Source organism: Ciconia boyciana, chromosome 34 (genome assembly GCF_034638445.1).
Source record: "Ciconia boyciana chromosome 34, ASM3463844v1, whole genome shotgun sequence".
Taxonomy (NCBI): Eukaryota; Metazoa; Chordata; class Aves; order Ciconiiformes; family Ciconiidae; genus Ciconia; species Ciconia boyciana.
In genome coordinates this window covers 55,481-83,046 of record NC_132967.1, presented here as the reverse complement: position 1 = coordinate 83,046, position 27,566 = coordinate 55,481, and the positions used below count along the sequence as shown (strand labels likewise).

The following is a 27,566-nucleotide window of genomic DNA, read 5'->3' as shown; positions in this document are numbered from 1 at the left end:
CCCGGCCGCCCCCCCCCGTTCCGAGCCCTATGGCCAGTACCGTGAGTGGGGGGGGGTTGGGGGGGTCTATAGGGGCGGGGGGTTTGGGGGGTCTATAGGGGTCCTGAGGTGTTTGGGGGGCTATGGGGGTCCGGGGGGCTTTGGGGGGTCCTTGGGGGCTGGGGGGGTCTTGGGGGGCTGTGAGGCTTTGGGGGTCTATAGGGGGATCTATAGGGGGCTGGGGGGCTTTGGGGCGTCTATGGGGGTCCTGAGATGTTTGGGGGGGCTATGGGGGTCCGGGGGGCTTTGGGGGTCCTTGGGGGGCTGGGGGGGCTATGGGGGGGTCCTGGGGGCTTTGGGGGGTCTATAGGGGGCTGGGGGGTTTGGGGGGTCTATGGGGGTCTGGGGGGCTTTGGGGGGTCCTGGGGGCTTTGGGGGGTCTATAGGGGCTGGGGGGCTTTTGGGGTCCCTGGGGGGCTGGGGGGTTTGGGGGGTCTGTGGGGGTCCTGAGGTGTTTGTGGGGGGCTATGGGGGTCCGGGGGGCTTTGGGGGGTCCTTGGGGGGCTGGGGGGGCTATGGGGGCCTGGGGGGCTTTGGGGGTCTGGGGGGTTTTGGGGGGTCCTGGGGTTCCGGGGGGTCGGGGGGTCCTCAGTTTTGGGGGCTCCGGGGGGTGTTTTGGGGGTCCTTGGTGTTTGGGGGAGGGGGTCTAAAGGCTTTGGGGGGTCTAAGGGGTCTCCTGGACTTTTGGGGGCTCCTCACGGCTTTGGGGGTATCCTAGGGGTTTGGGGGGTCTCCGAATTTGGGGGCCCCTCAGACCTCTTCCCCCCCCCCAGCGGTGCCGGATGTTTCCACCTACCAGTACGACGAGACCTCGGGCTACTACTACGACCCCCTCACTGGCCTCTACTACGACCCCCATTCCCAGGTAGGGGGGGTTTTGGGGTGCGGGGGGTGGATTTGGGGGTGCAGGGGGCCCCCCACCCATCGGGTGAAAATTTGGGTCCAAAAGTGCGATTTTAGGGCCGAAAACGCCGATTTTATGGCTGCGAGGGGTTTTGGGGTGAAAAATGGTGATTTAGGGGGTTTCAGGGGGGGGTGGGGGGTGAATGGGGGGTTTGGGGTGCAGGGGGGATTTGGGGTGCAGGGGTCCCCCCACCCATCGAGTGAAAGTTTGGGTCCAAAAAGTGCGATTTTAGGGCTGAAAACGCCGATTTTCAGGCTGCGAGGGGTTTTGGGGTGAAAAATGGTGATTTAGGGGGTTTCGGGGGAATTTTGGGGTGAATGGGGGTTTTGGGGTGCAGGGGGATTTGGGGGGGCTCCCCCCCCCATCGGGTGACATTTTGGGTTAAAAAAGTGCGTTTTGGGGGCTGAAAAGGGGGTTGAAGGCGGGGAGGTGTTTTGGGGTGAAAAAGGGGGATTTGGGGCGCGGGGCTCAGTTTTGGGGTGCTGGGTGCAATTTCGGGGGTGCAGGGGCCTGAGTTTGGGGGTGCAGGGCTCAATGTCGGGGTGCAGGGTGCAATTTTGGGGTGCAGGGGTCCATTTTGGGGGTGCAGGGGTCCATTTTGGGGCACAGGGCTCAATTTTGGGGTGCAGGGGTCAATTTTTGGGGTGCAGGGCTCAATTTTTGGGGTGCAGGGCGCCATTTTGGGGCGCAGGGCCCTATGTTGGGGTGCAGGGGTCAATTTTGGGGGTGCAGGGGTCAATTTTTGGGGTGCAGGGGCTGATTTTGGGGTGCAGGGCTCAATTTTGGGGGTGCAGGAGGTGATTTTGGGGTGCAGGGCACCATTTTGGGGTGCGGGGGCTGATTTTGGGGTGCAGGGGCTGATTTTGGGGTGCAAGGGCCAATTTTGGGGTGCAGGGGCTCAATTTGGGGGTGCGGGGTCTGATTTTGGGGTGCAGGGGTCAATTTTGGGGGTGCAGGGGCTGATTTGGGGGTGCAGGGGCCGATGTCGGGGTGCAGGGGTCAATTTTGGGGCGCAGGGCTCAATTTTGGGGTGCAGGGGTCAATTTTGGGGCGCAGGGCCCTATGTTGGGGTGCAGAGGTCAATTTTTGGGGTGCAGGGGCTGATTTTGGGGTGCAGGGCTCAATTTTGGGGGTGCAGGAGGTGATTTTGAGGGGTGCAGGGCGCCATTTTGGGGGTGCAGGCGTCAGTTTTGGGGTGCAGGGGACAATTTTTGGGGTGCAGGTGTCAATTTTGAGGTGTGGGGCTCAATTTTGGGGTGTGGGGGCTGATTTGGGGGTGCAGGGGCTGATTTTTGGGGCGCAGGGCTCAATTTCGGGGTGCGGGGCGCCATTTTGGGGTGCAGGAGGTGATTTTGGGGTGCAGGGCGCCATTTTGGTCGTGCAGGCGTCAGTTTTGGGGTGCGGGGCTCAATTTCGGGGTGCGGGGGCTGATTTTGGGGTGCAGGGGACAATTTCGGGGGTGCAGGGGTCAATTTTTGGGGCGCAGGGCGCCATTTTCGGGGTGCAGGGCGCCATTTTTGGGGTTGCAGGCATCAATTTTGGGGTGCAGGGGCTGTTTTGGGGTGCGGGGCTCAATTTTGGGGTGCAGGGCTCAGTTTTGGGGTGCAGGGCGCGATTTTGGGGGTGCAGGGGCCGATGTTGGGGTGCAGGGCTCAATTTCGGGGTGCGGGGCTGATTTCGGGGTGCGGGGTGCAATTTTGGGGTGCAGGGGTCCATTTTGGGGTGCAGGGGTCAATTTTTGGGGTGCAGGGGCTGATTTGGGGTGCGGGGCTCAATTTTGGGGTGCGGGGTCAATTTTTGGGGGTCAGGGCTCAATTTCGGGGTGCAGGGCGCCATTTTGGGGTGCAGCCGTCAGTTTTGGGGTGCGGGGCTCAATTTTGGGGGTGCAGGGCTCAATTTCGGGGTGCGGGGGCCAATTTCGGGGTGCAGGGCGCCATTTTGGGGGTGCAGGGGCTGATTTTGGGGTGCGGGGCTCAATTTCGGGGTGCGGGGCTCAATTTTGGGGTGCAGGGCGCCATTTTTGGGGTTGCAGGCGTCAATTTTGGGGTGCAGGGGTCAATTTTGGGGGTGCAGGAGGTGATTTTGAGGGTGCAGGGCGCCATTTTGGGGGTGCAGGGGCCGATGTCGGGGTGCAGGGCTCAATTTCGGGGTGCAGGGGCTCAATTTTGGGGTGCGGGGCTCAATTTTGGGGTGCGGGGCTCAATTTTGGGGGGCAGATCTCAATATCGGGGTGCAGGGCGCCATTTTGGGGGTGCAGGAGGTGATTTTGGGGTGCAGGGCGCCATTTTGGGGTGCGGGGCTCAATTTTGGGGTGCGGGGCTCAATTTTGGGGTGCAGGAGGTGATTTTGGGGGTGCAGGGCGCCATTTTGGGGTGCAGGCATCAATTTTGGGGTGCGGGGCTCAATTTCGGGGCGCAGGGGTCCATTTTGGGGGTGCAGGGGTCAATTTTTGGGGTGCAGGGGCTGATTTGGGGGTGCAGGGTGCCATTTTGGGGGTGCAGGGGTCAATTTTGGGGGTGCAGGAGGTGATTTTGGGGGTGCAGGGCGCCATTTTGGGGTGCGGGGCTCAATTTTGGGGTGCGGGGCTCAATTTCGGGGCGCAGGGTTCAATTTTTGGGGCGCAGGGGCTCAATTTCGGGGCGCAGGGCGCCATTTTGGGGCGCAGGGCGCCATTTTGGGGGCGCAGCAGCCTCCTTGGCCTCCCTGGGCCGTTCCATGGCCGGTGCCGGCGGGGGGGGGTGAGCAGCGATTCCCGGGCGCGGGGGCCATTTCCCCCTCCCCCCCCCCACCCCGACCCCCACCCTGACCCCCACCCCGACCCCCCAGTACTACTACGACGCGGGGCGGGGCAGTACCTGTACTGGGACGGCGAGCGCCGCACCTACCTGGCGGCCCCCCGCCGAGCCCCCCGGCCCCCCCGGGCCCCCCAAGGAGCCCAAGGACAAGAAGGAGAAGCACAAGACGAAGACGGCGCAGCAGGTCAGCACCCATGGGTGCTCCCGGCCCCCCCCCCCCCGTGGCACCCAGGAAGGGGGGGGGGGCTTGCGGCACCCCATCGCTGCGGGAAGGACCCCGGGGGTGCGGGAGGGGGAGCACCCGTGGGTGCTCCTGGATGGGGGGGGGGGGGAGTTGCGGGTGCTGGGTAGCACCCATGGGTGGGCGGGGAGGGCAGTAGCGCCCGTGGGGCCCCCCCCGCCCAAGAGCGCCCGTGGGTTCACGTAGACCCCAGTAGCACCCATGGGTGCCCTTAGACCCCAGTAGCACCCATGGGTGCTCGGGGAGTTCAGTAGCACCCGTGGGTCCTCACCCACCCCAGTAGCACCCATGGGTCCCCAATAGAGCCTCTGGGTCCCCAACAGCACCCATGGGTGCCCATAGACCCCAGTAAATCCCAGGCGTGCGCCACCCCCCAGTAGCACCCATGGGTCCCCAACAGGTCCTATGGGTCCTCACCCACCCCAACAGCACCCATGGGTCCCCTTAGACCCCAGTAGCACCCATGGGTGCTCAGGGAGTTCAGTAGCACCCGTGGGGCCCCAATAGCACCCGTGGGTCCTCACCCACCCCAGTAGCACCCATGGGTGCCCTTAGACCCCAGTAGCACCCATGGGTCCCCAACAGGTCCTACAGGTCCTCACCCACCCCAATAGCACCCATGGGTGCTCGGGGAGTTCAGTAGCACCCGTGGGTCCCCAACAGCACCCATGGGTGCCCATAGACCCCAGTAAATCCCAGGGGCCCCCACCCCCCCCAGTAGCACCCATGGGTCCCCAACAGGTCCTACAGGTCCTCACCCACCCCAATAGCACCCATGGGTGCCCTTAGACCCCAGTAGCACCCATGAGTCCCCAACAGCACCCATGGGTGCCCATAGACCCCAGTAAATCCCAGGGGGCCCCACCCCCCCCCAGTAGCACCCATGGGTCCCCAACAGGTCCTACGGGTCCTCACCCACCCCAACAGCACCCATGGGTGCCCTTAGACCCCAGTAGCACCCATGGGTCCCCAATAGAGCCTGTGGGTCCCCAACAGCACCCATGGGTGCCCTTAGACCCCAGTAGCACCCATGGGTCCCCAATAGAGCCTGTGGGTCCCCAACAGCACCCATGGGTCCCCTTAGACCCCAGTAGCACCCATGGGTGCTCGGGGAGTTCAGTAGCACCCGTGGGGCCCCAATAGCACCCGTGGGTCCTCACCCACCCCAGTAGCACCCATGGGTGCCCTTAGACCCCAGTAGCACCCATGAGTCCCCAACAGCACCCATGGGTGCCCATAGACCCCAGTAAATCCCAGGGGTCCCCCGCCCCCAGTAGCACCCATGGGACCCCAACAGGTTCTATGGATCCTCACCCACCCCAACAGCACCCATGGGTGCCCTTAGACCCCAGTAGCACCCATGGGTCCCCAATAGAGCCTGTGGGTCCCCAACAGCACCCATGGGTCCCCTTAGACCCCAGTAGCACCCATGGGTGCTCGGGGAGTTCAGTAGCACCCGTGGGGCCCCAATAGCACCCGTGGGTCCTCACCCACCCCAGTAGCACCCATGGGTGCCCTTAGACCCCAGTAGCACCCATGGGTCCCCAACAGGTCCTACAGGTCCTCACCCACCCCAATAGCACCCATGGGTGCGCGGGGAGTTCAGTAGCACCCGTGAGTCCCCAACAGCACCCATGGGTGCCCATAGACCCCAGTAAATCCCAGGGGTCCCCACCCCCCCCAGTAGCACCCATGGGACCCCAACAGGTCCTATGGATCCTCACCCACCCCAACAGCACCCATGGGTGCCCTTAGACCCCAGTAGCACCCATGAGTCCCCAACAGCACCCATGGGTGCCCATAGACCCCAGTAAATCCCAGGGGTCCCCACCCTCCCCAGTAGCACCCATGGGTCCCCAACAGATCCTATGGGTCCTCACCCACCCCAACAGCACCCATGGGTCCCCTTAGACCCCAGTAGCACCCATGGGTGCTCGGGGAGTTCAGTAGCACCCGTGGGTCCTCACCCACCCCAGTAGCACCCATGGGTCCCCAACAGGTCCTATGGGTCCTCACCCACCCCAACAGTAGCCCCCCATAGCACCCATGGGTCCCCACCATCCCCAGAAGCACCCATGGGTCCCCAATAGGGCCTGTGGGTCCCCAACAGCACCCATGGGTCCCCAACAGATCCTATGGGTCCCTACCCTCCCCAGAAGCACCCATGGGTCCCCAATAGAGCCTGTGGGTCCCCAACAGCACCCATGGGTCCCCTTAGACCCCAGTAAATCCCAGGGGTCCCCGGCCACCCCAGTAGCACCCATGGGTCCCCAATAGCACCCATGGGTCCCCAATAGACCCCATGGCTCCACACCCACCCCAACAGCACCCATGGGTCCCCGGCAGACCCTATGGCTCCCCAGTAGCACCCATGGGTGCCCTGACCCCCAGTAAACCCCATGGCCCCTCACCCACCCCAACAGCCCCCTCGTTCCCCACCCCTGTAATAGCACCCACGGCTCCACCTAGACCCTCTATAGCACCCATGGTGCGTCTCCGCCCCCCACCCCCACCACCCTAACGGCACCCATGGGTGCCCAGATCGCCAAGGACATGGAGCGGTGGGCGCGCAGCCTGAACAAGCAGCGGGAGAGCGGGCGCAGCGCCGGGCCCCCCCCACCCCCCCGGGAGGACGCGCGGCGCGAGGCGGCCGCCGCCGACGCCGGCTACGCCATCCTGGAGAAGAAGGTGGCACCCATGGGTGCTGGGGGGGGTGGGTGCTGTATGGGGGGCGGGGGGTGCTGCTATGGGGGCTGGGGGCTGGGGGTGCTGCAAGGGGGGAGCAATGGGGGATGGGTGGGGGATTTGGGGGGGGTGGCACCAGGTACGTCGTCCTGGGGAAGAGGGTGGCACCCATGGGTGCTGGGGGATGGGTGCTGTATGGGGGGCGGGGGTGCTGCAAGGGGGGAGCAATGGGGGGTGGGGGGCTGGGGGTGCTGGTAATGGGGTGCCGTGGGGGGCTATGGGTGCCGTAGGGTGCTATGGGTGCTATAGGGTGCCATGGGGTGCCATGGGGGGCTATGGGTGCCATGGGTGCTGGGGGGATGGGTGCTGTATGGGGGGCGGGGGGTGCTGCAAGGGGGAGCAATGGGGGTGGGGGGCTGGGGGTGCTGGTAATGGGGTGCCATGGGGGGCTATGGGTGCCGTAGGGTGCTATGGGGGCTATAGGGTGCCATGGGGTGCTATGGGGGCTATGGGTGCTGGTAATGGGGTGCTGTGGGGGCTATGGGTGCCATAGGGTGCTATGGGGGGCTATAGGGTGCCATGGGGTGCTATGGGGGCTATGGGTGCTGGTAATGGGGTGCTGTGGGGGCTGTGGGTGCCATAGGGTGCTATGGGGGGCTATGGGTGCCATGGGGTGCTATGGGGGCTATGGGTGCTGGTAATGGGGTGCCGTGGGGGCTATGGGTGCCGTAGGGTGCTATAGGGGGCTATGGGTGCCATGGGGTGCTATGGGTGCTTGTAATGGGGTGCTGTGGGGGGGCTATGGGTGCCATGGGGTGCTATGGGGGCTATGGGTGCTGGTAATGGGGTGCTGTGGGGGGCTATGGGTGCCATAGGGAGCTATGGGTGCTATAGGGTGCCATAGGGTGCCGTGGGGGGGCTATGGGTGCCATAGGGTGCTATAGGGGGCTATGGGTGCCATGGGGAGCTACGGGTGCTGCGGGGGGCCAGTGGGTGCTGGCCACGAGGGAGCAGTGGGGCACCGTGGGGCTGCAACAGGCACCCGTACCCCCCCCAGCACCCATGGGTGCTCCCCACCCATGGGTGCCCCCCGCCCCTCCCCTCCCCAGGGCGCCCTGGCCGAGCGGCAGCACCCGCCCGTGGAGCTGCCCAAGCTGGCGAGCGAGGAGCGGCTGGTGAGCGCGGGGCCCATGGGTGCCCCCCAAACTTCTTGGGTGCCCCCCGAGCCCTCCCTTACCCCCTCACCCAGCTCCCGCCCCTCCCTCACCCCAACTCCTGTCGTCCTCCTCCCATCCCCTCCCCTCCCCCTGGGTGCCCCCAACCCCTTGGGTCCCCCCCCAAACTTCCTGGGTGCCCCCCAAATTTTCGGGTGCCCCCCGACCCCTCCGAGCCCCCCTTACCCCCATCACCCAACTCCCTGCCCCTCCCTCACCCCAACTCCTGTCCCCCTCCTCCTCCCATCCCCTTCCCTCCCCTCTGGGTGCCCCCAACCCCTTGGGTCCCCCAAACTTCCTGGGTGCCCCCAAATTTTTCGGGTGCCCCCCCGACCCCCCCGAGCCCTCCCTTACCCCCTCACCCAACTCCCTGCCCCTCCCTCACCCCAACTCCTGTCCCTCCCCGAACCCTTTATCCCCCTCCCGTCCCCCTGGGTGCCCCCGACCCTCTGGGTGCCCCCCAACCCCTTGGGTCCCCCCAAACTTCTTGGGTGCCCCCCAATTTTTGGGTGCCCCCCGACCCCCCGAGCCCTCCCTGACCCCTCACCCAGCTCCCCGCCCTCCCTCACCCCAACTTCTGTTGTCCGCTCCTCCCCCTGGGTGCCCCTGACCCTCTGGGTGCCCCCCAACTCCTTGGGTCCCCCAAACTTCCTGGGTGCCCCCCCAATTTTTCGGGTGCCCCCCTGACCCCCTGAGCCCTCCCTTACCCCCTCACCCAACTCCCTGCCCCTCCCTCACCCCAACTCCTGTCCCTCCCCGAACCCTTTATCCCCTTCCCCTCCCCCCTGGGTGCCCCCCAACCCCTTGGGTCCCCCCAAACTTCCTGGGTGCCCCCCAAATTTTTCGGGTGCCCCCCTGACCCCCCGAGCCCTCCCTTACCCCCTCACCCAGCTCCCCGCCCTCCCTCACCCCAACTCCTGTCCCCCCTCCTCCCATCCCCTCCCTCCCCTCTCTGGGTGCCCCCCAACCCCTTGGGTCCTCCCTAAACCTCTTGGGTGCCCCCCAAATTTTTTGGGTGCCCCCCGACCCCTCGAGCCCTCCCTTACCCCCTCACCCAACTCCCCGCCCCTCCCTCACCCCAACTCCTGTCCCTCCCCAAACCCTCTATCCCCCTCCTCCCCCTGGGTGCCCCCGACCCCTGGGCCCCCCAAAATTTTTCGGGTGCCCCCTGACCCCCCTCTCCCCCCCCCAGAGCCCCCTGCGGTTTGGTGGCCGCTTACAGCGGGGAGAGCGAGAGCGAGGAAGAGGGGGAGCGGGGCCCCGACCGCCCGGGAGCCCCTCACCGACTGGCACAAACTGGCCTGCCTGCTCTGCCGCCGCCAGTTCCCCAGTAAGGGGGCCCTGCTCCGCCACCAGCAGCTCTCCGGCCTCCACAAGGTACCCCAAATTCTCACCCCCCCAAAAATTTTGGGGACGCGCCCCGAGGTGTTTCGGGGACCCCCCCAGGAGGTTGGTGGTGCCGCTTTAAGAAGGCGTTAGGGGCCCTTTAAGGGGGTTTGGGGGATCCCCTTGTGATATTGGGGACCCCCCCGGCATGTTGGGGACCCCCTTGTGATGTTGGGGTCCCCCCAGGATGTTGGGGACCCCCTCACCATTTTGGGGGACCCCCCACCATTTTGGGGACCCCCCTCATAGTTTGGTGGTGCCGCTTTAAGAAGGCGTCAGGGGCCCTTTAAGGGGGTTTGGGGGATCCCCTTGTGATATTGGGGACCCTCTTGTGATATTAGGGACCCCCTTGGGGTATTGGGGTCCCCCCCGGATGTTGGGGACCCCCTCACCATTTTGGGGGACCCCCCGCCATTCTGGGGACCCCCCTCATAGGTTGGTGGTGCCGCTTTAAGAAGGCGTTAGGGGCCCTTTAAGGGAGTTTGGGGGATCCCCTCGTGATATTGGGGGACCCCCGGCATGTTGGGGACCCCCTTGGGGTATTGGGGACCCCCCCGGATGTTGGGGACCCCCTCACCATTTTGGGGGACCCCCCGCCATTTTGGGGGACCCCTTCTCTGGGGTGGGGATGCTGGTCAAGGGGGTGTTACGGCCCTTTAAGGGGGTTTGGGGGATCCCCTTGTGATATTGGGGCCCCCCCCGGCACGTTGGGGACCCCCTTGGGGTATTGGGGACCCCCCCGGATGTTGGGGACCCCCTTGTGATGTTGGGGTCCCCCCAGGATGTTGGGGACCCCCTCACCATTCTGGGGGACCCCCCGCCATTCTGGGGACCCCCCCATAGGTTGGTGGTGCCGCTTTAAGAAGGCGTCAGGGGCCCTTTAAGGGGGTTTGGGGGATCCCCTCGTGCTATTGGGGACCCCCCTGGCATGTTGGGGACCCCCTTGTGATGTTGGGGTCCCCCCCGGATGTTGGGGACCCCCTCACCATTTTGGGGGACCCCCCGCCATTCTGGGGGACCCCCCACCATTCTGGGGCCCCCCCATAGGTCGGTGGTGCCGCTTTAAGAAGGCGTCAGGGGCCCTTTAAGGGGGTTTGGGGGATCCCCTCGTGATATTGGGGACCCCCTCGTGATATTGGGGACCCTCTCGTGATATTGGGGACCCCCTTGGGGTATTGGGGACCCCCCCGGGATGTTGGGGACCCCCCCCGGATGTCGGGGACCCCCTCACATTTCGGGGGACCCCTCCACTTTAGAAGGTGTCAGGGGCCCTTTAAGGGGGGTTGGGGACCCCCCCGGGGGGATTTTGGGGACCCCCCCCAATTATTGGGGACCCCCTCACCATTTTAGGGCCCCTCCCCACATTTTGGGGACCCCCAGAGGATTTTGGGGACCCCCCGGGGTTTCGGGGACCCCCCAGATATTGGGTAGTGGGGCCCCCCAAATTTTGGGGACCCCCTGGGGTATTGGGGACCCCCGGGCTTTGGGGACCCCCGATATTGGGGACCCCCTGGAGGTTTTGGGGACCCCCGGGTTTTGGGGACCCCCCCGGGGTTTTGGGGACCCCCCAATAACGGGGCCCCCTCCCCCCCAGCAAAACCTGGAGCTGCAGCGCCGGAGCCACCCCCCCCGGGAGGGGCTGGACCGGGGGACATGGAGGTGGGTGGGGGCACCCATGGGTGCTGGGGGCGGGGGGCACTGGGGGGCACCCATGGGTGTGGGGGGCACTTGGGGGCACCTGTGGGTGTTGGGGGTGGGGAGCACTGGGCGGGGCACCCATAGGTGGGGGGGGCACTTGGGGGCACCCATGGGTGCTGGAGGGCAGGGAGCACCGGGAGGGGCACCCATGGGTGGGGGGCACCTATGGGGGAGGGGCACCCATGGGAGGCAGTTATGGGGTGCTGGAGGGGGCGTGTACGGGTGGGGGGCACCCGTGGGTGCTGGGGGTGACACCCATGGGGCAGGGGTCACCCATGGGGTGCTGGGGGTTGCTATGGGGCTGGGAGAGCACCCATGGGTGCTGCGTGACCTCTGGGAGGGGCTGGGGGCACCCCTGGGACTGGGGGGATCTGGGGGCACCCGAAGGGCACGGGGGGGCACTTATGGGGCTGGAGGAGCCCCATGGGTGCTGGGGGGCACCCTGGGGTGCTGAGGGCACCCATGGGTGCTGCCCCCCACCCAGATGAAGTACCGGGACCGGGCGGCCGAGCGCCGGGAGGAGCAGGGGGGCCCCGACCCCCCGAGCCCAAGCGGCGCAAATTTGGGGACCCCCCCACCCCCGGGTGAGCACCCATCGCCCCCCCCACCCCCACCCCACCCCCACCCAGGGGGGCCCCAGGAGTGGGGGCTGGGGGAGGGGGCACAAATGGGGGGGGGGGCACCCCAAAAGTAGGGGGGTGGGGATCCCGAAGTGGGTGCTGGGACCCCAAAAATGGGTGCTGTGGGGCGGGGGACCCCAAAAGTGGGTGCTGGGGACCCAAAAGTGGGTGGTGGGGACCCAAAAGTGGGTGCTATGGGGTGGGGGATCCCAAAAGTGGGTGCTGCGACCCCAACATGGGTGCTATGGGGTGGGAGACACCAAAAGTGGGTGCTGGGACCCCAAAATGGGTGCTGTGGGGCGGGGGACCCCAAAAGTGGGTGGTGGGGACCCCAAAAGTGGGTGCTGTGGGGTGGGGGACCCCAAAAGTGGGTGCTGGGACCCCAGCATGGGTGCTGTGGGGTGGGGGACCTGAAAAGTGGGTGCTGGGGACCGAAAACGGGGTGGGAGGGACCCAAAAGTGGGTGCTATGGGGTGGGGGATCCCAAAAGTGGGTGCTGGGACCCCAACATGGGTGCTGTGGGGTGGGGGACCCCAAAAGCGGGTGCTGGGACCCCAAAAGTGGGTGCCGTGGGGCGGGGGACCACAGAAGCGGGTGCTGGGACCCAGAAGTGGGTGGTGGGACCCCAAAAGTGGGTGCTGGGGACCCAAAAGTGGGTGCCGTAGGCCAGGAGACCCCAAAAGCGGGTGCTGGGGACCCAAAAGTGGGTGCCATGGGGCGGGGGACCCCAAAATTGGGTGGTAGGGACCCCAAAAGTGGGTGCTGGGGACCCAAAAGTGGGTGCCATGGGGTGGGGGACCCCAGAAGCGGGTGCCGGGACCCCAAAAGTGGGTGCTGGGGACCCAAAAGTGGGTGCCATGGGGCGGGGGGCCCCAGAAGCGGGTGCTGGGACCCAGAAGTGGGTGGTGGGACCCCAAAAGTGGGTGCTGGGACCCCAAAAGTGGGTGCCGTGGGGCGGGGGACCCCAAAAGTGGGTGCTGAGACCCCAAAAGTGGGTGCTGGGACCCCAGAAGCGGGTGCTGGGGACCCAAAAGTGGGTGCTGGGACCCCAAAAGTGGGTGCCATGGGGCGGGGGACCCCAAAAGTGGGTGCCGGGACCCCAAAAGTGGGTGCCATGGGGCGGGGGACCCCAAAATTGGGTGGTAGGGACCCCAGAAGTGGGTGCTGGGGACCCAAAAGTGGGTGCTGGGGCCCCAAAAGTGGGCGCCGGGGGGCGGGGGACCCCAGAAGCGGGTGCTGGGACCCAGAAGTGGGTGGTGGGACCCCAAAAGTGGGTGCTGGGGACCCAAAAGTGGGTGCCGTGGGGCGGGGGACCCCAAAAGTGGGTGCTGAGACCCCAGAAGCGGGTGCTGGGGCCCAGGAGCGGGTGCTGGGGACCCAAAAGAGGATGCCATGGGGTGGGGGACCCCAAAAGTGGGTGCCGGGACCCCAAAAGTGGGTGCCGGGGGGCGGGGGACCCCAGAAGCGGGTGCTGGGACCCAGAAGTGGGTGGTGGGACCCCAAAAGTGGGTGCTGGGGACCCAAAAGTGGGTGCCGTGGGGCGGGGGACCCCAAAAGCGGTTGCTGGGGACCCAGAAGCGGGTGCTGGGACCCAGAAGCGGGTGGTGGGACCCCAAAAGTGGGTGCTGGGGACCCAAAAGTGGGTGCCATGGGGCGGGGGACCCCAAAAGTGGGTGCTGGGACCCCAGAAGCGGGTGGTGGGACCCCAAAAGTGGGTGCTGGGGACCCAAAAGTGGGTGCCATGGGGTGGGGGGCCCCAGAAGCGGGTGCTGGGACCCAGAAGTGGGTGGTGGGACCCCAAAAGTGGGTGCTGGGGACCCAAAAGTGGGTGCCATGGGGCGGGGGACCCCAAAAGTGGGTGCCGGGACCCCAAAAGTGGGTGCCATGGGGCGGGGGACCCCAAAAGTGGGTGCTGAGACCCCAAAAGTGGGTGCTGGGACCCCAGAAGCGGGTGCTGGGGACCCAAAAGTGGGTGCCGGGACCCCAAAAGTGGGTGCCATGGGGCGGGGGACCCCAAAAGCGGGTGCTGGGGCCCAGAAGTGGGTGGTAGGGACCCCAAAAGTGGGTGCCATGGGGCGGGGGACCCCAAAAGTGGGTGCCGGGACCCCAAAAGTGGGTGCCATGGGGCGGGGGACCCCAAAAGTGGGTGCCGGGACCCCAAAAGTGGGTGCCATGGGGCGGGGGACCCCAAAATTGGGTGGTAGGGACCCCAAAAGTGGGTGCCATAGGGCAGGAGACCCCAAAAGCGGGTGCTGGGACCCCAAAAGTGGGTGCCATGGGGCGGGGGACCCCAGAAGTGGGTGCTGTGGGGCAGGGGACCCCAAAAGTGGGTGCTGGGGACCCAAAAGTGGGTGCTATGGGGTGGGGGACCCCAAAAGTGGGTGCCGTGGGGCGGGGGACCCCAGAAGCGGGTGCTGGGACCCAGAAGTGGGTGGTGGGACCCCAAAAGTGGGTGCTGGGACCCCAAAAGTGGGTGCCATGGGGCGGGGGACCCCAAAATTGGGTGGTAGGGACCCCAAAAGTGGGTGCTGGGGACCCAAAAGTGGGTGCTGGGACTCCAAAAGTGGGTGCCGTGGGGCGGGGGACCCCAGAAGCGGGTGCTGGGACCCAGAAGTGGGTGGTGGGACCCCAAAAGTGGGTGCTGGGGACCCAAAAGTGGGTGCCGTGGGGCGGGGGACCCCAAAAGCGGTTGCTGGGGACCCAGAAGCGGGTGCTGGGACCCAGAAGCGGGTGGTGGGACCCCAAAAGTGGGTGCTGGGGACCCAAAAGTGGGTGCCATGGGGCGGGGGACCCCAAAAGTGGGTGCTGGGACCCCAGAAGCGGGTGCTGGGACCCCAAAAGTGGGTGCTGGGGACCCAAAAGAGGATGCCATGGGGCGGGGGCCCCAGAAGCGGGTGCTGGGGACCCAAAAGAGGATGCCATGGGGCGGGGGACCCCAGAAGCGGGTGCTGAGACCCCAAAAGTGGGTGCCATGGGGTGGGGGACCCCAGAAGTGGGTGCTGGGACCCCAAAAGTGGGTGCTGGGGACCCAGAAGTGGGTGGTGGGACCCCAAAAGTGGGTGCCATGGGGTGGGGGACCCCAAAAGTGGGTGCTGAGACCCCAAAAGTGGGTGCTGGGACCCCAGAAGCGGGTGCTGGGGCCCAGGAGCGGGTGCTGGGGACCCAAAAGTGGGTGCCATGGGGCGGGGGACCCCAAAAGTGGGTGCTGAGACCCCAGAAGTGGGTGCTGGGACCCCAAAAGTGGGTGCTGGGGACCCAGAAGTGGGTGGTGGGACCCCAAAAGTGGGTGCCGTGGGGCGGGGGACCCCAAAAGTGGGTGCCGGGACCCCAAAAGTGGGTGCTGGGACCCCAAAAGTGGGTGCCATGGGGCGGGGGACCCCAAAATTGGGTGGTAGGGACCCCAAAAGTGGGTGCTGGGGACCCAAAAGTGGGTGCTGGGGCCCCAAAAGTGGGCGCCGTGGGGCGGGGGACCCCAAAAGCGGGTGCTGGGACCCCAGAAGCGGGTGCCGGGACCCCAAAAGTGGGTGCCGTGGGGCGGGGGACCCCAAAATTGGGTGGTAGGGACCCCAAAAGTGGGTGCTGGGACCCCAAAAGTGGGTGCTGGGGACCCAAAAGAGGATGCCATGGGGTGGGGGACCCCAAAAGGGGGTGCTGGGACCCCAAAAGCGGGTGCCGGGACCCCAAAAGTGGGTGCCATGGGGCGGGGGACCCCAAAATTGGGTGGTAGGGACCCCAGAAGTGGGTGCTGGGGCCCCAAAAGTGGGTGCCGTGGGGCGGGGGACCCCAAAAGTGGGTGCCGGGACCCCAAAAGTGGGTGCCGTGGGGCGGGGGACCCCAAAAGTGGGTGCTGGGACCCCAGAAGCGGGTGCTGGGGACCCAAAAGAGGATGCCATGGGGCGGGGGACCCCAGAAGCGGGTGCTGGGGCCCAGGAGCGGGCGCCGTGGGGCGGGCCCCGGGGGTGGGTGCTGCGGGGCTGGGGTCCGCAGCACCCTGGGGTGCGGTGGGTGACCCCTGGCTCGCAGGGAGGCGGAGGGGCCCCCCCCGCGCGAGGCCACCCTGGGGTGCCGCATGCTGCAGGCCATGGGCTGGAAGGAGGGGAGCGGGCTGGGCCGGCGGCGGGCGGAGGTGACGGGGGGGCCGGGGGGGGACGGGGACAGGGGGGGCCGGGGACATGGGGGACATCGGGGGACGGGGGGACATGGGGACGGGGGGGATGGGGACGGGGGGACATGGGGATGGGGGACACGGGGGACAGCGGGGATGGGGGACACGGGGGATGGGGGGACGGGGGGACACGGGGACGGGGGGACAGGGGACATGGGGGGACATGGGGACATTGGGGGACACGGGGGACAGCGGGGATGGGGGACAGGGGGATGGGGGACAGGGGGACACAGGGACGGGGGGACATGGGGACATTGGGGGACAGCGGGGATGGGGGACGGGGGGACACGGGGACAGGGGGACATGGGGACAGCGGGGGACAGGGGGACACGGGGGACGGGGACATTGGGGGACACGGGGGACAGCGGGGGATGGGGGACGGGGGACAGGGGGACATGGGGACAGTGGGGGATGGGGGACACGGGGATGGGGGACACGGGGACGGGGGGACACGGGGGTGGGGGGACATGGGGGACAGCGGGGATGGGGGACAGGGGGATGGGGGACAGGGGGGACACAGGGACATGAGGGGACATGGGGACAGGGGGACACGGGGACAGGGGGACATGGGGGACGGGGGGACATGGGGACATTGGGGGACAGCGGGGATGGGGGGACACGGGGACGGGGGACATGGGGACAGTGGGGGATGGGGGACGGGGGGACACGGGGGACACGGAGGGACGGAGGGACAGCGGGGGATGGGGGACAGGGGGACATGGGGACGGGGGGGACACGGGGGGACATGGGGACAGCGGGGGATGGGGGACAGGGGGCATGGGGGATGGGGGGACGGGGGACACGGGGACATCGGGGCACAGGGGACATCAGGGGACAGCGGGGATGGGGGGGACATGGGGACAGCGGGGGACACGGGGACAGTGGGGGACAGCGGGGGATGGGGGACGGGGGGACAGGGGGATGTGGGGAGAAATGGGGGACACGGGGGCGGAGCGGCGGGGGAGGACACGGGGGGGACACGGGGGTGTGGGGACATTGGGGACAGGGGGCGTGGCCCCGGTGACCCCGGTGACCCTGCTGTCCCCCAGGCTCCTGCCCGGCCCCGCCCCGGGGGTGACGCGCTTCAGCGAGGGACCCTGAGCCCCCCGGGGGGCGCCCCTCCCCCACCCCCCCGGGGGGGACACGCCCCCGGCGGCCACGCCCACCCGAGGCCACGCCCACCTGAGGCCACGCCCCTCTGGACACACCCACCCCACCCCGGGACCTCCAACACCGGCGGATCCCCCCCCCCCCCCTGCCCTTCAATGGGCTCCCTCCCCCTCCCCGTGTCACCCGGGGGCGGGGTCACCCTGCGTGGCCCTGCCCTCCCCGCCCCCTCCCCCGCCTCGGTGGATTCTTCTGCTCGCGCTTTTTTTTTTTTTTTTTTTTTAAATAAATGGGGAAAAAAGAGGAATTGGGGGCTGGGATGGGGGAGGGGCGCGGCGCCTGGATCCCCTTTGGGGGCGGGGAGGGGTGACCCCCACCTCTGGGTCCCCTTTGGGGGTGGGGAGGGGCTCCTGAGCACCTGGGTCCCCTGGGGGTGGGGGAGGGGCTGCAGGACTCCTGGGTCCCCCTTTGGGGTGGGGAGGGGTGACCCCCGAGCTCTGGGTCTCCTGGGGGTGGGGGAGGGGCTCTGAGACTCCTGGGGCCCTTTGGGGGTGGGGGAGGGGAGGAGGCACCTGGAAGCCTGGGCCCCCTTTGGGGGGTGGGGGAGGGGCTCTGGGACCCTTGGGTCCCCCTTTGGGGTGGGGGAGGGAGGGCGGTCACCCAAAGGCCTGGGCCCCCTTTGGGGGTGGGGGAGGGGCTGTGGGACTCCTGGGTCCCTTTGGGGTGGGGGAGGGGTGACCCCGACCCCTGGGTCCCCTTTGGAGCTTGGGGGAGGGGCTCTGGGTCCCCTTTGGGGGGTGGGGGAGGGGCGGGGTGCCACCCGGCCGCCCTGGGTCCTTCCCGGGGGTGGGGTCCTTCCCCCCGCCCCTCCCCACTTCCCCTTAGGTGGGGTCCCCGCCCTCCCCCACTTCCCCTCGGCCGGGAGGGACCCGGGGGAGGGGGGGGGGGGGGAGGGGCCGAGTCCCCCCATGGCGCCGGCCGGGCTGCTCCTGCCGCTGCTCTGCGCGGCCCTGGCCCCCCCCGCCGGTACTGGGAGCACTGGGAGCACTGGGAGGGACTGGGGGGCACTGGGAGGGGCGGGGGGCACTGGGGGCTGGGGGACTGGGGAAAGGGGGGACTGGGAGCACTGGGAGGGCACTGGGAGGGCACTGGGAGGATACTGGGGGATACTGGGAGCACTGGGGGACTGGGAGGGACTGGGGGGCACTGGGAGGCACTGGGGGGCTGGGGACTGGGGAAAGGGGGACTGGAAGCACTGGGAGGGCGCTGGGAGCAGTGGGAGGGCACTGGGGGATACTGGGAGCACTGGGGGGGACTGGGAGGGACTGGGGGCACTGGGAGGCACTGGGGGGCTGGGGGACTGGGGAAAGGGGGACTGGAAGCACTGGGAGCAGTGGGAGGGCACTGGGAGGATACTGGGGGATACTGGGAGCACTGGGGGGACTGGGAGGGACTGGGGGCACTGGGGGGCTGGGGGACTGGGGAAAGGGGGACTGGGAGCACTGGGAGGGCACTGGGAGCAGTGGGAGGGCACTGGGGGATACTGGGAGCACTGGGGGACTGGGAGGGACTGGGGGCACTGGGAGGCACTGGGGGGGCTGGGGGACTGGGGAAAGGGGGGACTGGGAGCACTGGGAGGGCACTGGGAGCAGTGGGAGGGCACTGGGAGGATACTGGGGGGATACTGGGAGCACTGGGGGCACTGGGAGGGACTGGGAGGCACTGGGGGAGCAGGGGGACTGGGGAAAGGGGGGAACTGGGAGCACTGGGAGGGTACTGGGAGGGCTGGGGCATACTGGGAGCACTGGGAGCAGTGGGAGGATACTGGGAGGGCACTGGGAGGATACTGGGGGGATACTGGGAGCACTGGGAGGGACTGGGGTGCAGGGAGACTGGGGAAAGTGAGGGAACTGGGAGCACTGGGAGGGTACTGGGAGGGCTGGGGGATACTGGGAGCACTGGGAGGATACTGGGAGCACTGGGGGGCACTGGAGGGACTGGGGGGCACTGGGAGGGGCCGGGGGGCACTGGGGGTCTGGGGGACTGGGGAAAGGGGGGGACTGGGAGCACTGGGAGGGCACTGGGAGCAGTGGGAGGATACTGGTAGGGCACTGGGAGGATACTGGGGGTAGTGGGAGCACTGGGGGCGACTGGGGGGCACTGGGAACAGTGGGAAGATACTGGGAAGGCACCGGGAGGATACTGGGGGGACTGGGGAAAGTGGGGGAACTGGGAGCACTGGGAGGGTACTGGGAGGCACTGGGGGATACTGGGAGCACTGGGAGGGGCTGACTGGGGGAACTGGGAGCACTGGGAGGGCACTGGGAGGCACTGGGAGCACTGGGAGCACTGGGAGGGGCTGACTGGGGGAACTGGGAGCACTGGGAGGGGAACTGTGGGTGCTGGGAGGGGCCTGGGGGCACTGGGGGGCACTGGGGCGGGTGCCCCCACGTGACCCCGCCTGTGGCCCCGCCCCCCAGCCACCACACCCGTGTGGTGCTTCAGCCGATTGGAGGAGGAAGGGGGAGGCGGGGCCTGCAGCGAGGTGCTGGGCGATGAGCCCGTCTCATTGGCTGACTGCTGCCTCAACCCCGCCTATGGCTACAAGCTCCGCCCCCATGGCCACTGCTACACCTGCCGGTCAGCCACGCCCCTGCAAAGCCCCGCCCACCCGGCCCCACCCCTCTCTTAAAGCCCCGCCCACCACGACACTGTCCCTTTCTGTAGCCCCGCCCACAAACCCGCCACGCCCACCTAGCCCCACCCTGCCGGGCACGCCCATTCCTAGTCCCACCCACACGGCCCCTTCCCAGAAGCCCCACCCCGAGTACTAAGCCCCGCCTACCAATGTGACCCCACCCACTCCCAGTCCCTCCTTAAGCTCCGCCCACAGAGGATGCCCCACCCCACCCCTAAAACCCCGCCCACACCCATAAGCCCCACCCACTCCGACCCCACCCACCCCACATGTGGTTCCTCCTCTTCCCTCCAGCCCCGCCCACTGAAAGCCCCGCCCATCCCCTTACACCCCGCCCACCCGCCGGGGCCTGCCCAGCCCCTGGGTGACACCAGGTGCCATTGGGTGACACCGGGTGCCATTGGGTGCCATTGGGTGACACTGGGTGACACCAGGCGCCATTGGGTGACACCGGGTGCCATTGGGTGACATGGGGTAACACCGGGTGACACCGGGTGACATTGGGTGCCATTGGGTGACACCGGGTGCCATTGGGTGACACTGGGCGACACCAGGTACCATTGGGTGCCATGAGGTGACACCAGGTGCCATTGAGTGACACTGGGTGCCACCGGGTGCCATCAAGTGCCACCGGGTGCCACTGGGTGTCATTGGGTGCCATCAAATGCCACCAGGTGCCAATGGGGGCCACCGGGTGTCATCGGGTGCCACCGGGTGTCACCAGGTGACACTGGGGGCCACTGGGTATCATTGGGTGTCATTGGGTGCCACCAAATGCCACCAGGCACCAATGGGTGCCACTGGGGGCCACTGGGTGTCATTGGGTGCCACCAGGTGCCACTCGGTGTCATTGGGTGCCATCAGGCACCAATGGGGGTCACTGGGGGCCATTGGGTGTCGTTGGGTGCCATCAAGTGCCACCAGGCGCCAATGGGGGCCACTGGGTGTCATGGGGGACCACTGGGTGCCACTGGGGGCCACTGGGTGTCATTGGGTGTCACCAGGTGCCACCGGGTGTCACCGGGGGCCACTGGGGGCCACTGGGGGCCACCAGGTACTGCTGAGGGCCACTGGGTGTCATTGGGTGTCATTGGGTGCCATCAAGTGCCACCAGGCACCAATGGGGGCCACTGGGTGTCATTGGGTGCCACCGGGTGTCACTGGGGGCCACGGGGTATCATTGGGTGTCATTGGGTGCCACCAGGTGCCACCAGGCGCCATTGGGTGTCATTGGGTGCCATCAAGTGCCACCAGGCGCCAATGGGGGCCACTGGGTGTCATTGGGTGCCACCAGGTGCCACCGGGTGTCACTGGGGGCCACTGGGTGTCATTGGGTGTCATTGGGTGCCATCAAGTGCCACCAGGCGCCAATGGGGGCCACCGGGTGTCATGGGGGACCACCGGGTGCCACTGGGGGCCACTGGGTGTCGTTGGGTGCCACCAGGTGCCACTCAGTGTCACATTGGGTGTCATTGGGTGTCATTGGGTGCCATCAAGTGCCACCAGGCGCCAATGGGGGCCACCGGGTGTCATGGGGGGCCACTGGGTGTCATTGGGTGTCACCAGGTGCCACCGGGTGTCACTGGGGGCCACTGGGTGCCACCAGGTGCCACTTAGGGCCACTGGGTGTCATTGGGTGTCATTGGGTGCCATCAAGTGTCACCAGGTGCCAATGGGGGCCACTGGGTGTCATTGGGGGCCACCGGGTGTCATTGGGTGTCATTGGGTGCCACCGGGTGCCACTCAGTGTCACATTGGGTGTCATTGGGTGCCATCAAGTGCCACCAGGCGCCAATGGGGGCCACCGGGTGTCCTGGGGGGCCACCGGGGGCCACCGGGTGCCGCCAAGTGTCCCCGGTGCCAGCGGGTGCCCGCTGTCGCAGGCCCGGCGCGTGGGGCCCCTGGGCACCCTGGGGTGGCTGCTCGGTGACCTGCGGGGAGGGGACCCAGCGGCGGGGCCGGAGCCGGAGCCCCGAGGGGGACGGGGACAAGAGGGAGTGGCAGCTGCGAGCGTGTGACCTGCCCTGCTGTCCTGGTGGGCGGGGGGAGGGGGGACAATGGGGGATGGGGGATGGGGGACATGGGGACAATGGGGGACATGGGGGATGGGGGACACGGGGGACATGGGGGATGGGGGAGGACAGGGACACGGGGGACAATGGGGACAATGGGGGACATGGGGGATGGGGGACACGGGGGACAGGGGGATGGGGGACATGGGGGATGGGGGACACGGGGGACAGGGGGGATGGGGGACATGGGGACAATGGGGGACATGGGGGGATGGGGGAGGACAGGGACACAGGGGAACAATGGGGACAATGGGGGATGGGGGACAATGGGGACACGGGGGACATGGGGGATGGGGGACACGGGGGATGGGGGACATGGGGGACACGGGGGACATGGGGGATGGGGGACATGGGGGACATGGGGGATGGGGACAATGGGGACATGGGGGACACGGGGACAATGGGGACACGGGGGGACAATGGGGACAATGGGGGGACAATGGGGGATGGGGGACTTGGGGACAATGGGGACACGGGGGATGGGGGACTCGGGGACACGGGGGATGGGGGACGGGGACACGGGGGACATGGGGGATGGGGGACAATGGGGACATGGGGGGACAATGGGGGATGGGGGACATGGGGGATGGGGGATATGGGGGATGGGGGATATGGGGACACATGGGGACACAATGGGGGACACAGGGACCATGGGGACACGGGGACAATGGGGGATGGGGGACGGGGACATGGGGGACACGGGGGACAATGGGGGATGGGGGACATGGGGGACAACAGGGACAATGGGGACACGGGGGACAAAGGGGACATGGGGGATGGGGGGATGGGGACCTTGGGGACAATGGGAGGGGCCATGGGGACGGGGGATGGGGGACACCGGGGGTCACGGGGGCCGTGGGGGCCCCTGGGGACAGGGGGCGGGGCTGACCCCGCCCCTGCCCTTGCCCCAGAGCCGGGGGTGGAGCCCGTGGTCGCCCTGGAGCCGCTGCTCCGTCACGTGCGGGGCGGGGACGCAGGGGCGGGGCCGGGCCTGCGATGACCCCGCCCCCCGCTGCGGGGGGGGCTGCGGCCCGGGGGGGGCCCAGGAGAGCCGGGAGTGCCGGGAGGGGCCGGTCACGTGTCCTGGTGAGGGGGAGGGGTGATGGGAGGGGGGAGGGGTGATGGGAGGAGGAGGGGGGAGGGGGAGGGAGGAGTGGGGGTGATGGGAGGGGAGGGGGTGATGGGAGGGGGAGGGGGAGGAGGGGGTGATGGGAGGGGAGGGGCGGGGGAGGGGAGGAGTGGGGTGATGGGAGGGAGGGGGAGGGGGAGGGGGGAGGGGGTGATGGGAGGGGAGGGGGTGATGGGAGGGGGAGGGGAGTGATGGGAAGAGGGAGGGGCGGGGGAGGGGGAGGGGAGGAGTGGGGTGATGGGAGGGGGGAGGAGGGGGTGATGGGAGGGGAGGGGAGGGGAGGAAGGGGGTGATGGGAGGGGGAGGGGCGGGGGAGGGGGTGATGGGAGGGGGAGGAGGAAGGGGGTGATGGGAGGGGAGGGGCGGGGGAGGGGGTGATGGGAGGGGCGAGGGGGAGGGGCGGGGCGGGGGGGCGTGGCCTCGCCTCAGCCCCTCCCCCCCGCAGTGCCGGGCTCGTGGGGCCCGTGGGGCCCGTGGGGCCGCTGCGGGGGCACGTGCCGGGGGGCGGGGCCGGGCCCGGAGCGGAGCCGCAGCCGCCGCTGCGATTCGCCGCCGCCTTCGCTGGAGCCGCCGGGAGCCGCCTGCGCCGGGGCCGGCACCGAGGCCCAGCCCTGCCCCGGGCTTCCGCCCTGCCCCGGTGAGGGCCCCCCCGGCACCGGCACCGGCACCGGCACCGGGCCCGGGGGGGGGGGGGGCGCCCCGGAAGCGGCGGCGCGGGGCCCGGGCCCGGGGGGGGCGTGGCCGCAGGGCGCTGACCCCGCCCCCTCCCTCCCCTCTCTCGCCCCGCGCAGAGGACGGCGCCTGGGGGGCGTGGTCGGCGGCCGCCCCCTGCCCGGTGACGTGCGGGCTGGGCGTGGTCACGCTGCGCCGCGCCTGCGACGCCCCGCCCCCCCGGCACGGCGGCCGCGGTTGCCCCGGCAACAGCACGCGGCGCGCGGTCTGCGGCCCCCACGGGCCCTGCCCGGGTGAGGGGGCGGGGCTTCGGGGCGGGGGGCGGGGCTCGCCCGCAGGGGCGGGGCGCCGGGGCTGGGGAAGGGGCGGGGCCGCGGGGGCTGCGGGGCGGGGCTTGCCGAGGGGGCGTTGCGCCGGGAGAGGGGGCGGGTCTGGGTGCGCTGCGGGGGCGGGGCCTGGGTGGGCTGCGGGGCGGGGTTTGCCGAGGGGGCGTTACGCCGGGAGAGGGGCGGGTCTGGGTGCGCTGCGGGGCGGGGCTTGCCGAGGGGGGCGTTGCGCCGGGAGAGGGGCGGGGCCTGGGTGGGCTGCGGGGCGGGGCTTGCCGAGGGGGCGTTGCGCCGGGAGAGGGGCGGGGTCTGGGTGCGCTGCGGGGCGGGGCTTGAAGGGGGCGCGGCCCCGGAGCGGGGGGCAGACCCACAGGGCTGGGCGGGGCGGGAGCCAGCCCAGGGGCGGGGCCTGGCCGGGAGGGGCGGGGCTTCTCCCACCCTGCTATGGGGCACCCATAGGGCACGGCGTGGCCCCGCCCCTTCGCTATGGGGCACCCGCCCCCCCCCCGGGGCTCCTCCTCCCCCCGCTATGGGGCACCCAGCCCCGCCGTGCCCCCCAAGTGTGGGTCGGGGGTTGCTCTGGGGCGCCCCACATCCCCTCGGTTCCCCCCAAGTGTGGGTCGGGGGTTGCTCTGGGGCGCCCCACATCCCCTCGGTTCCCCTGTGGGTCGGGGGCTGCTATGGGGCGCCCCACATCCCCTCGGTGCCCCCAAGCGTGGGTCGGGGGGTTGCTCTGGGGCGCCCCACATCCCCTCGGTTCCCCCCAAGTGTGGGTCGGGGGGCTGCTATGGGGCGCCCCACATCCCCTCGGTGCCCCCCAAGCGTGGGTCGAGGGGTTGCTATGGGGTGCCCCACATCCCCTCGGTGCCCCCCAAGCGTGGGTCGAGGGGTTGCTATGGGGTGCCCCACATCCCCTCGGTGCCCCCCAAGCGTGGGTCGGGGGGTTGCTATGGGGCGCCCCACATCCCCACCGTGCCCCCCCCAGACGTGGAGCACTGGGGGCCGTGGGGCGCCTGGAGCCCCTGCGAGCGGCGGCTGTGGGGCGAGGTGAGCTGCGAGCCCGCCGTGGGGCAGCAGCGGCGGACGCGGGAATGTGTGGGGCGGAAGGCGGGGGGCCCCCCCTGCCCCACGGAGGCGGGGGGCGGCACCATCCAGCTCCGCGCCTGCTACAACATCCACAACTGCCTGCGTGAGTCGCCCCGCTGCCCTAGAGCTGCCCCATAGCGCCCTAGAGCTGCCCTATGGAACTTTATAGATGCCCTATAGCACCTAGAGCTGCCCCATAGCGCCCTACAGCTGCCCTATGGAATCTTAGAGCTGCCCTACAGCTGCCCCATAGCGCCCTAGAGCTGCCCTATGGAACCGTAGAGCTGCCCTACAGCTGCCCCATAGCGCCCTAGAGCTGCCCTATGGAACCGTAGAGCTGCCCCATAGCGCCCTACGGCTGCCCTATGGAACCTTGTAGATGCCCTATAGCACCTAGAGCTGCCCCATAGCGCCCTAGAGCTGCCCTATGGAACCGTAGAGCTGCCCTAGAGCTGCCCCATAGCACCCTACGGCTGCCCTATGGAACTTTATAGATGCCCTATAGCACCTAGAGCTGCCCCATAGCGCCCTAGAGCTGCCCTATGGAACCGTAGAGCTGCCCCATAGCGCCCTAGAGCTGCCCTATGGAACTGGATAGATGCCCTATAGCACCTAGAGCTGCCCTATGGGACCTTATATATGCTCTACACCACCTATAGCTGCCCTATAGCGCCCTAGAGCTGCCCTACGGAACCTTATAGATGCCCTATAGCACCTATAGCCACCTTATAGAGCCCCAGAGCTGCCCTATGGCACCCTGTAGCTGCCCTATGGAGCCGTATAGTGCCCTATAGCTGCCCTATAGTGCCCTGTAGCTGCCCTAAGGAACACTATAGACGCCCTATAGCACAGCTGGCTGCCTTAGAGAGCCCTATACCACCCTAGGGCGGCACTTTGGAACCCTATAGCTGCCCTATGGAACGCTATAGCTGCCCTATGGAACCCTATAGGTGCCCTATGGTAATTCTAGCTGCCTTATGGAGCGCTCTCGCTGCACTCTAACACCCTATAGCTGCCCTACGGCAACCTATGGAACCCTATAGCTGCGTTATAGACCCCTATAGCTGCCCTATAGCACCCTACGGAGCCCCGCAGCTGCCTACAGCGCTTATAGCGGCCTCCTAGAGTTCTATAGGTACCCCATAGCACAGTGCAGCTGCCCTATGGAACCCTATAGCTGCCCTATGGCACCCTATAGCTGCCTCATAGAACCCTATACCCTATAGCTGCCCTATGGAACCCTATAGCTGCCTCATAGAACCCTATACCCTATAGCTGCCCTATGGAACCCTATATCTGCCCTATGACTGCCCCCTGGAACCCTCTAGGTGCCCTATAGCTGCCCTGTCGCCCCCTATAGCAGCCCTATAGCGCCCTTAGCTTCCTCAGACTACCCGATCGTCCCCTCTAGCCGCCCCATAGCGCCCCATAGCCGCCCCATAGCCACCCCATAGGGCCCCCCAGCCACCCTATAGGGGCCAGCCCTATAGGGGCTATAGGGGGACGCTGCCCTGTGCCCCCAGTGCCGGGGAACTGGTCGGACTGGAGCTCCTGGGGACTCTGCACCCCCCCCTGTGGGGCCAGCCCCACACGGAGCCGCACCCGCGAGTGCCAGCCCATCTACCCCGCCTACCCGTGCGTATAGGGGCTATAGGGGCTATAGGGGCTATAGGGGCTATAGGGGCTGGGGGAAGCCGGGGGGCGGGGGGGGGTCTATGGGGTCAGTGGGGATCTGTGGGGCTGGGGGTCTATAGGGTCAATGGGGGTCTATGGGGCTGGGGGTCTATAGGGCTGGGGGTCTATAGGGGCAGTGGGGTGTTCTATGGGGCTGGGGGTCTATAGGGTCAATGGGGGTCTATGGGGCTGGGAGGTCTATAGGGGCAGTGGGGGGGTCTATGGGGCAGGGGGATCTATGGGGCTGGGGGTCTATGGGGTCAGTGGGGGGTCTATGGGGCTGGGGGTCTATGGGGTCAGTGGGGGATCTATGGGGCTGGGGGGTCTATAGGGTCAATGGGGGTCTATGGGGCTGGAGGGTCTATAGGGGTAGTGGGGGTCTATGGGGTCAGTGGGGGTCTATGGGGCTGGGGGTCTATAGGGTCAATGGGGGTCTATGGGGCTGGGGGTCTATAGGGGCAGTGGGGGTCTATGGGGCTGGGGGTCTATAGGGTCAATGGGGGATCTATGGGGCTGGGGGTCTATGGGCTCAGTGGGGGATCTATGGGGCTGGGGGATCTATAGGGTCGATGAGGGGCCTCCAGGGTCAATGGGGGGTCTATGGGGCAGGCAGGTCTCTACATGATCTGTGGGGCCCAGGGGGGATCTCTAGGGCCAAGAGAGGCTCTATAGGGCAGAGGGGGCCAGGGTGGATCTATGGGGCAGGGCACCCCGGGCGGGTCTGTGGGGCAGGGGCACTCTTGGGTGGATCTATGGGGCAGAGTCACCCGTGGGCAGATCTATGGGGTGGAGGGACCCCAGGGCAGATCTATGGGGTGAAGGGCCCCCTGGGTGGATCTATGGGGCAGTGGCACCCTTGGGCGGATCTATGGGGCAGTGGGACCCCAGGATGGATCTATGGGGCAGGGGCACCTTTGGGCTGATCTATGGGGTGGAGGGACCCCCAGGTGGATCTATGGGGCAGTGGGACCCCAGGGTGGATCCATGGGGCAGTGGCACCCTTGGGTGGATCTATGGGGTGGAGGGACCCCAGGGCGGATCTATGGGGCAGTGGG

The 27,566-nt window shown here is 67.9% G+C and overlaps 1 protein-coding gene across 1 annotated transcript in view; it reads left to right on the top strand.

Moving 5' to 3' along the window:
* The window catches only part of LOC140645479 (RNA-binding protein 10-like), a 67,176-nt gene that overhangs the window by 38,460 nt on the left and 1,150 nt on the right, over positions 1–27,566 (top strand). Inside the window, 20 exon segments of the mRNA XM_072848908.1 lie at positions 813–904; positions 3,770–3,782; positions 3,785–3,863; positions 3,865–3,922; positions 6,521–6,667; positions 7,774–7,858; positions 9,073–9,136; positions 9,138–9,255; positions 10,859–10,943; positions 11,447–11,546; positions 15,606–15,708; positions 16,797–17,046; positions 17,740–17,880; positions 19,335–19,494; positions 21,436–21,564; positions 22,538–22,710; positions 23,199–23,390; positions 23,545–23,718; positions 24,737–24,940; positions 26,361–26,472. Coding sequence (XP_072705009.1) covers positions 813–904; positions 3,770–3,782; positions 3,785–3,863; positions 3,865–3,922; positions 6,521–6,667; positions 7,774–7,858; positions 9,073–9,136; positions 9,138–9,255; positions 10,859–10,943; positions 11,447–11,546; positions 15,606–15,708; positions 16,797–17,046; positions 17,740–17,880; positions 19,335–19,494; positions 21,436–21,564; positions 22,538–22,710; positions 23,199–23,390; positions 23,545–23,718; positions 24,737–24,940; positions 26,361–26,472 — 2,479 coding nt within the window.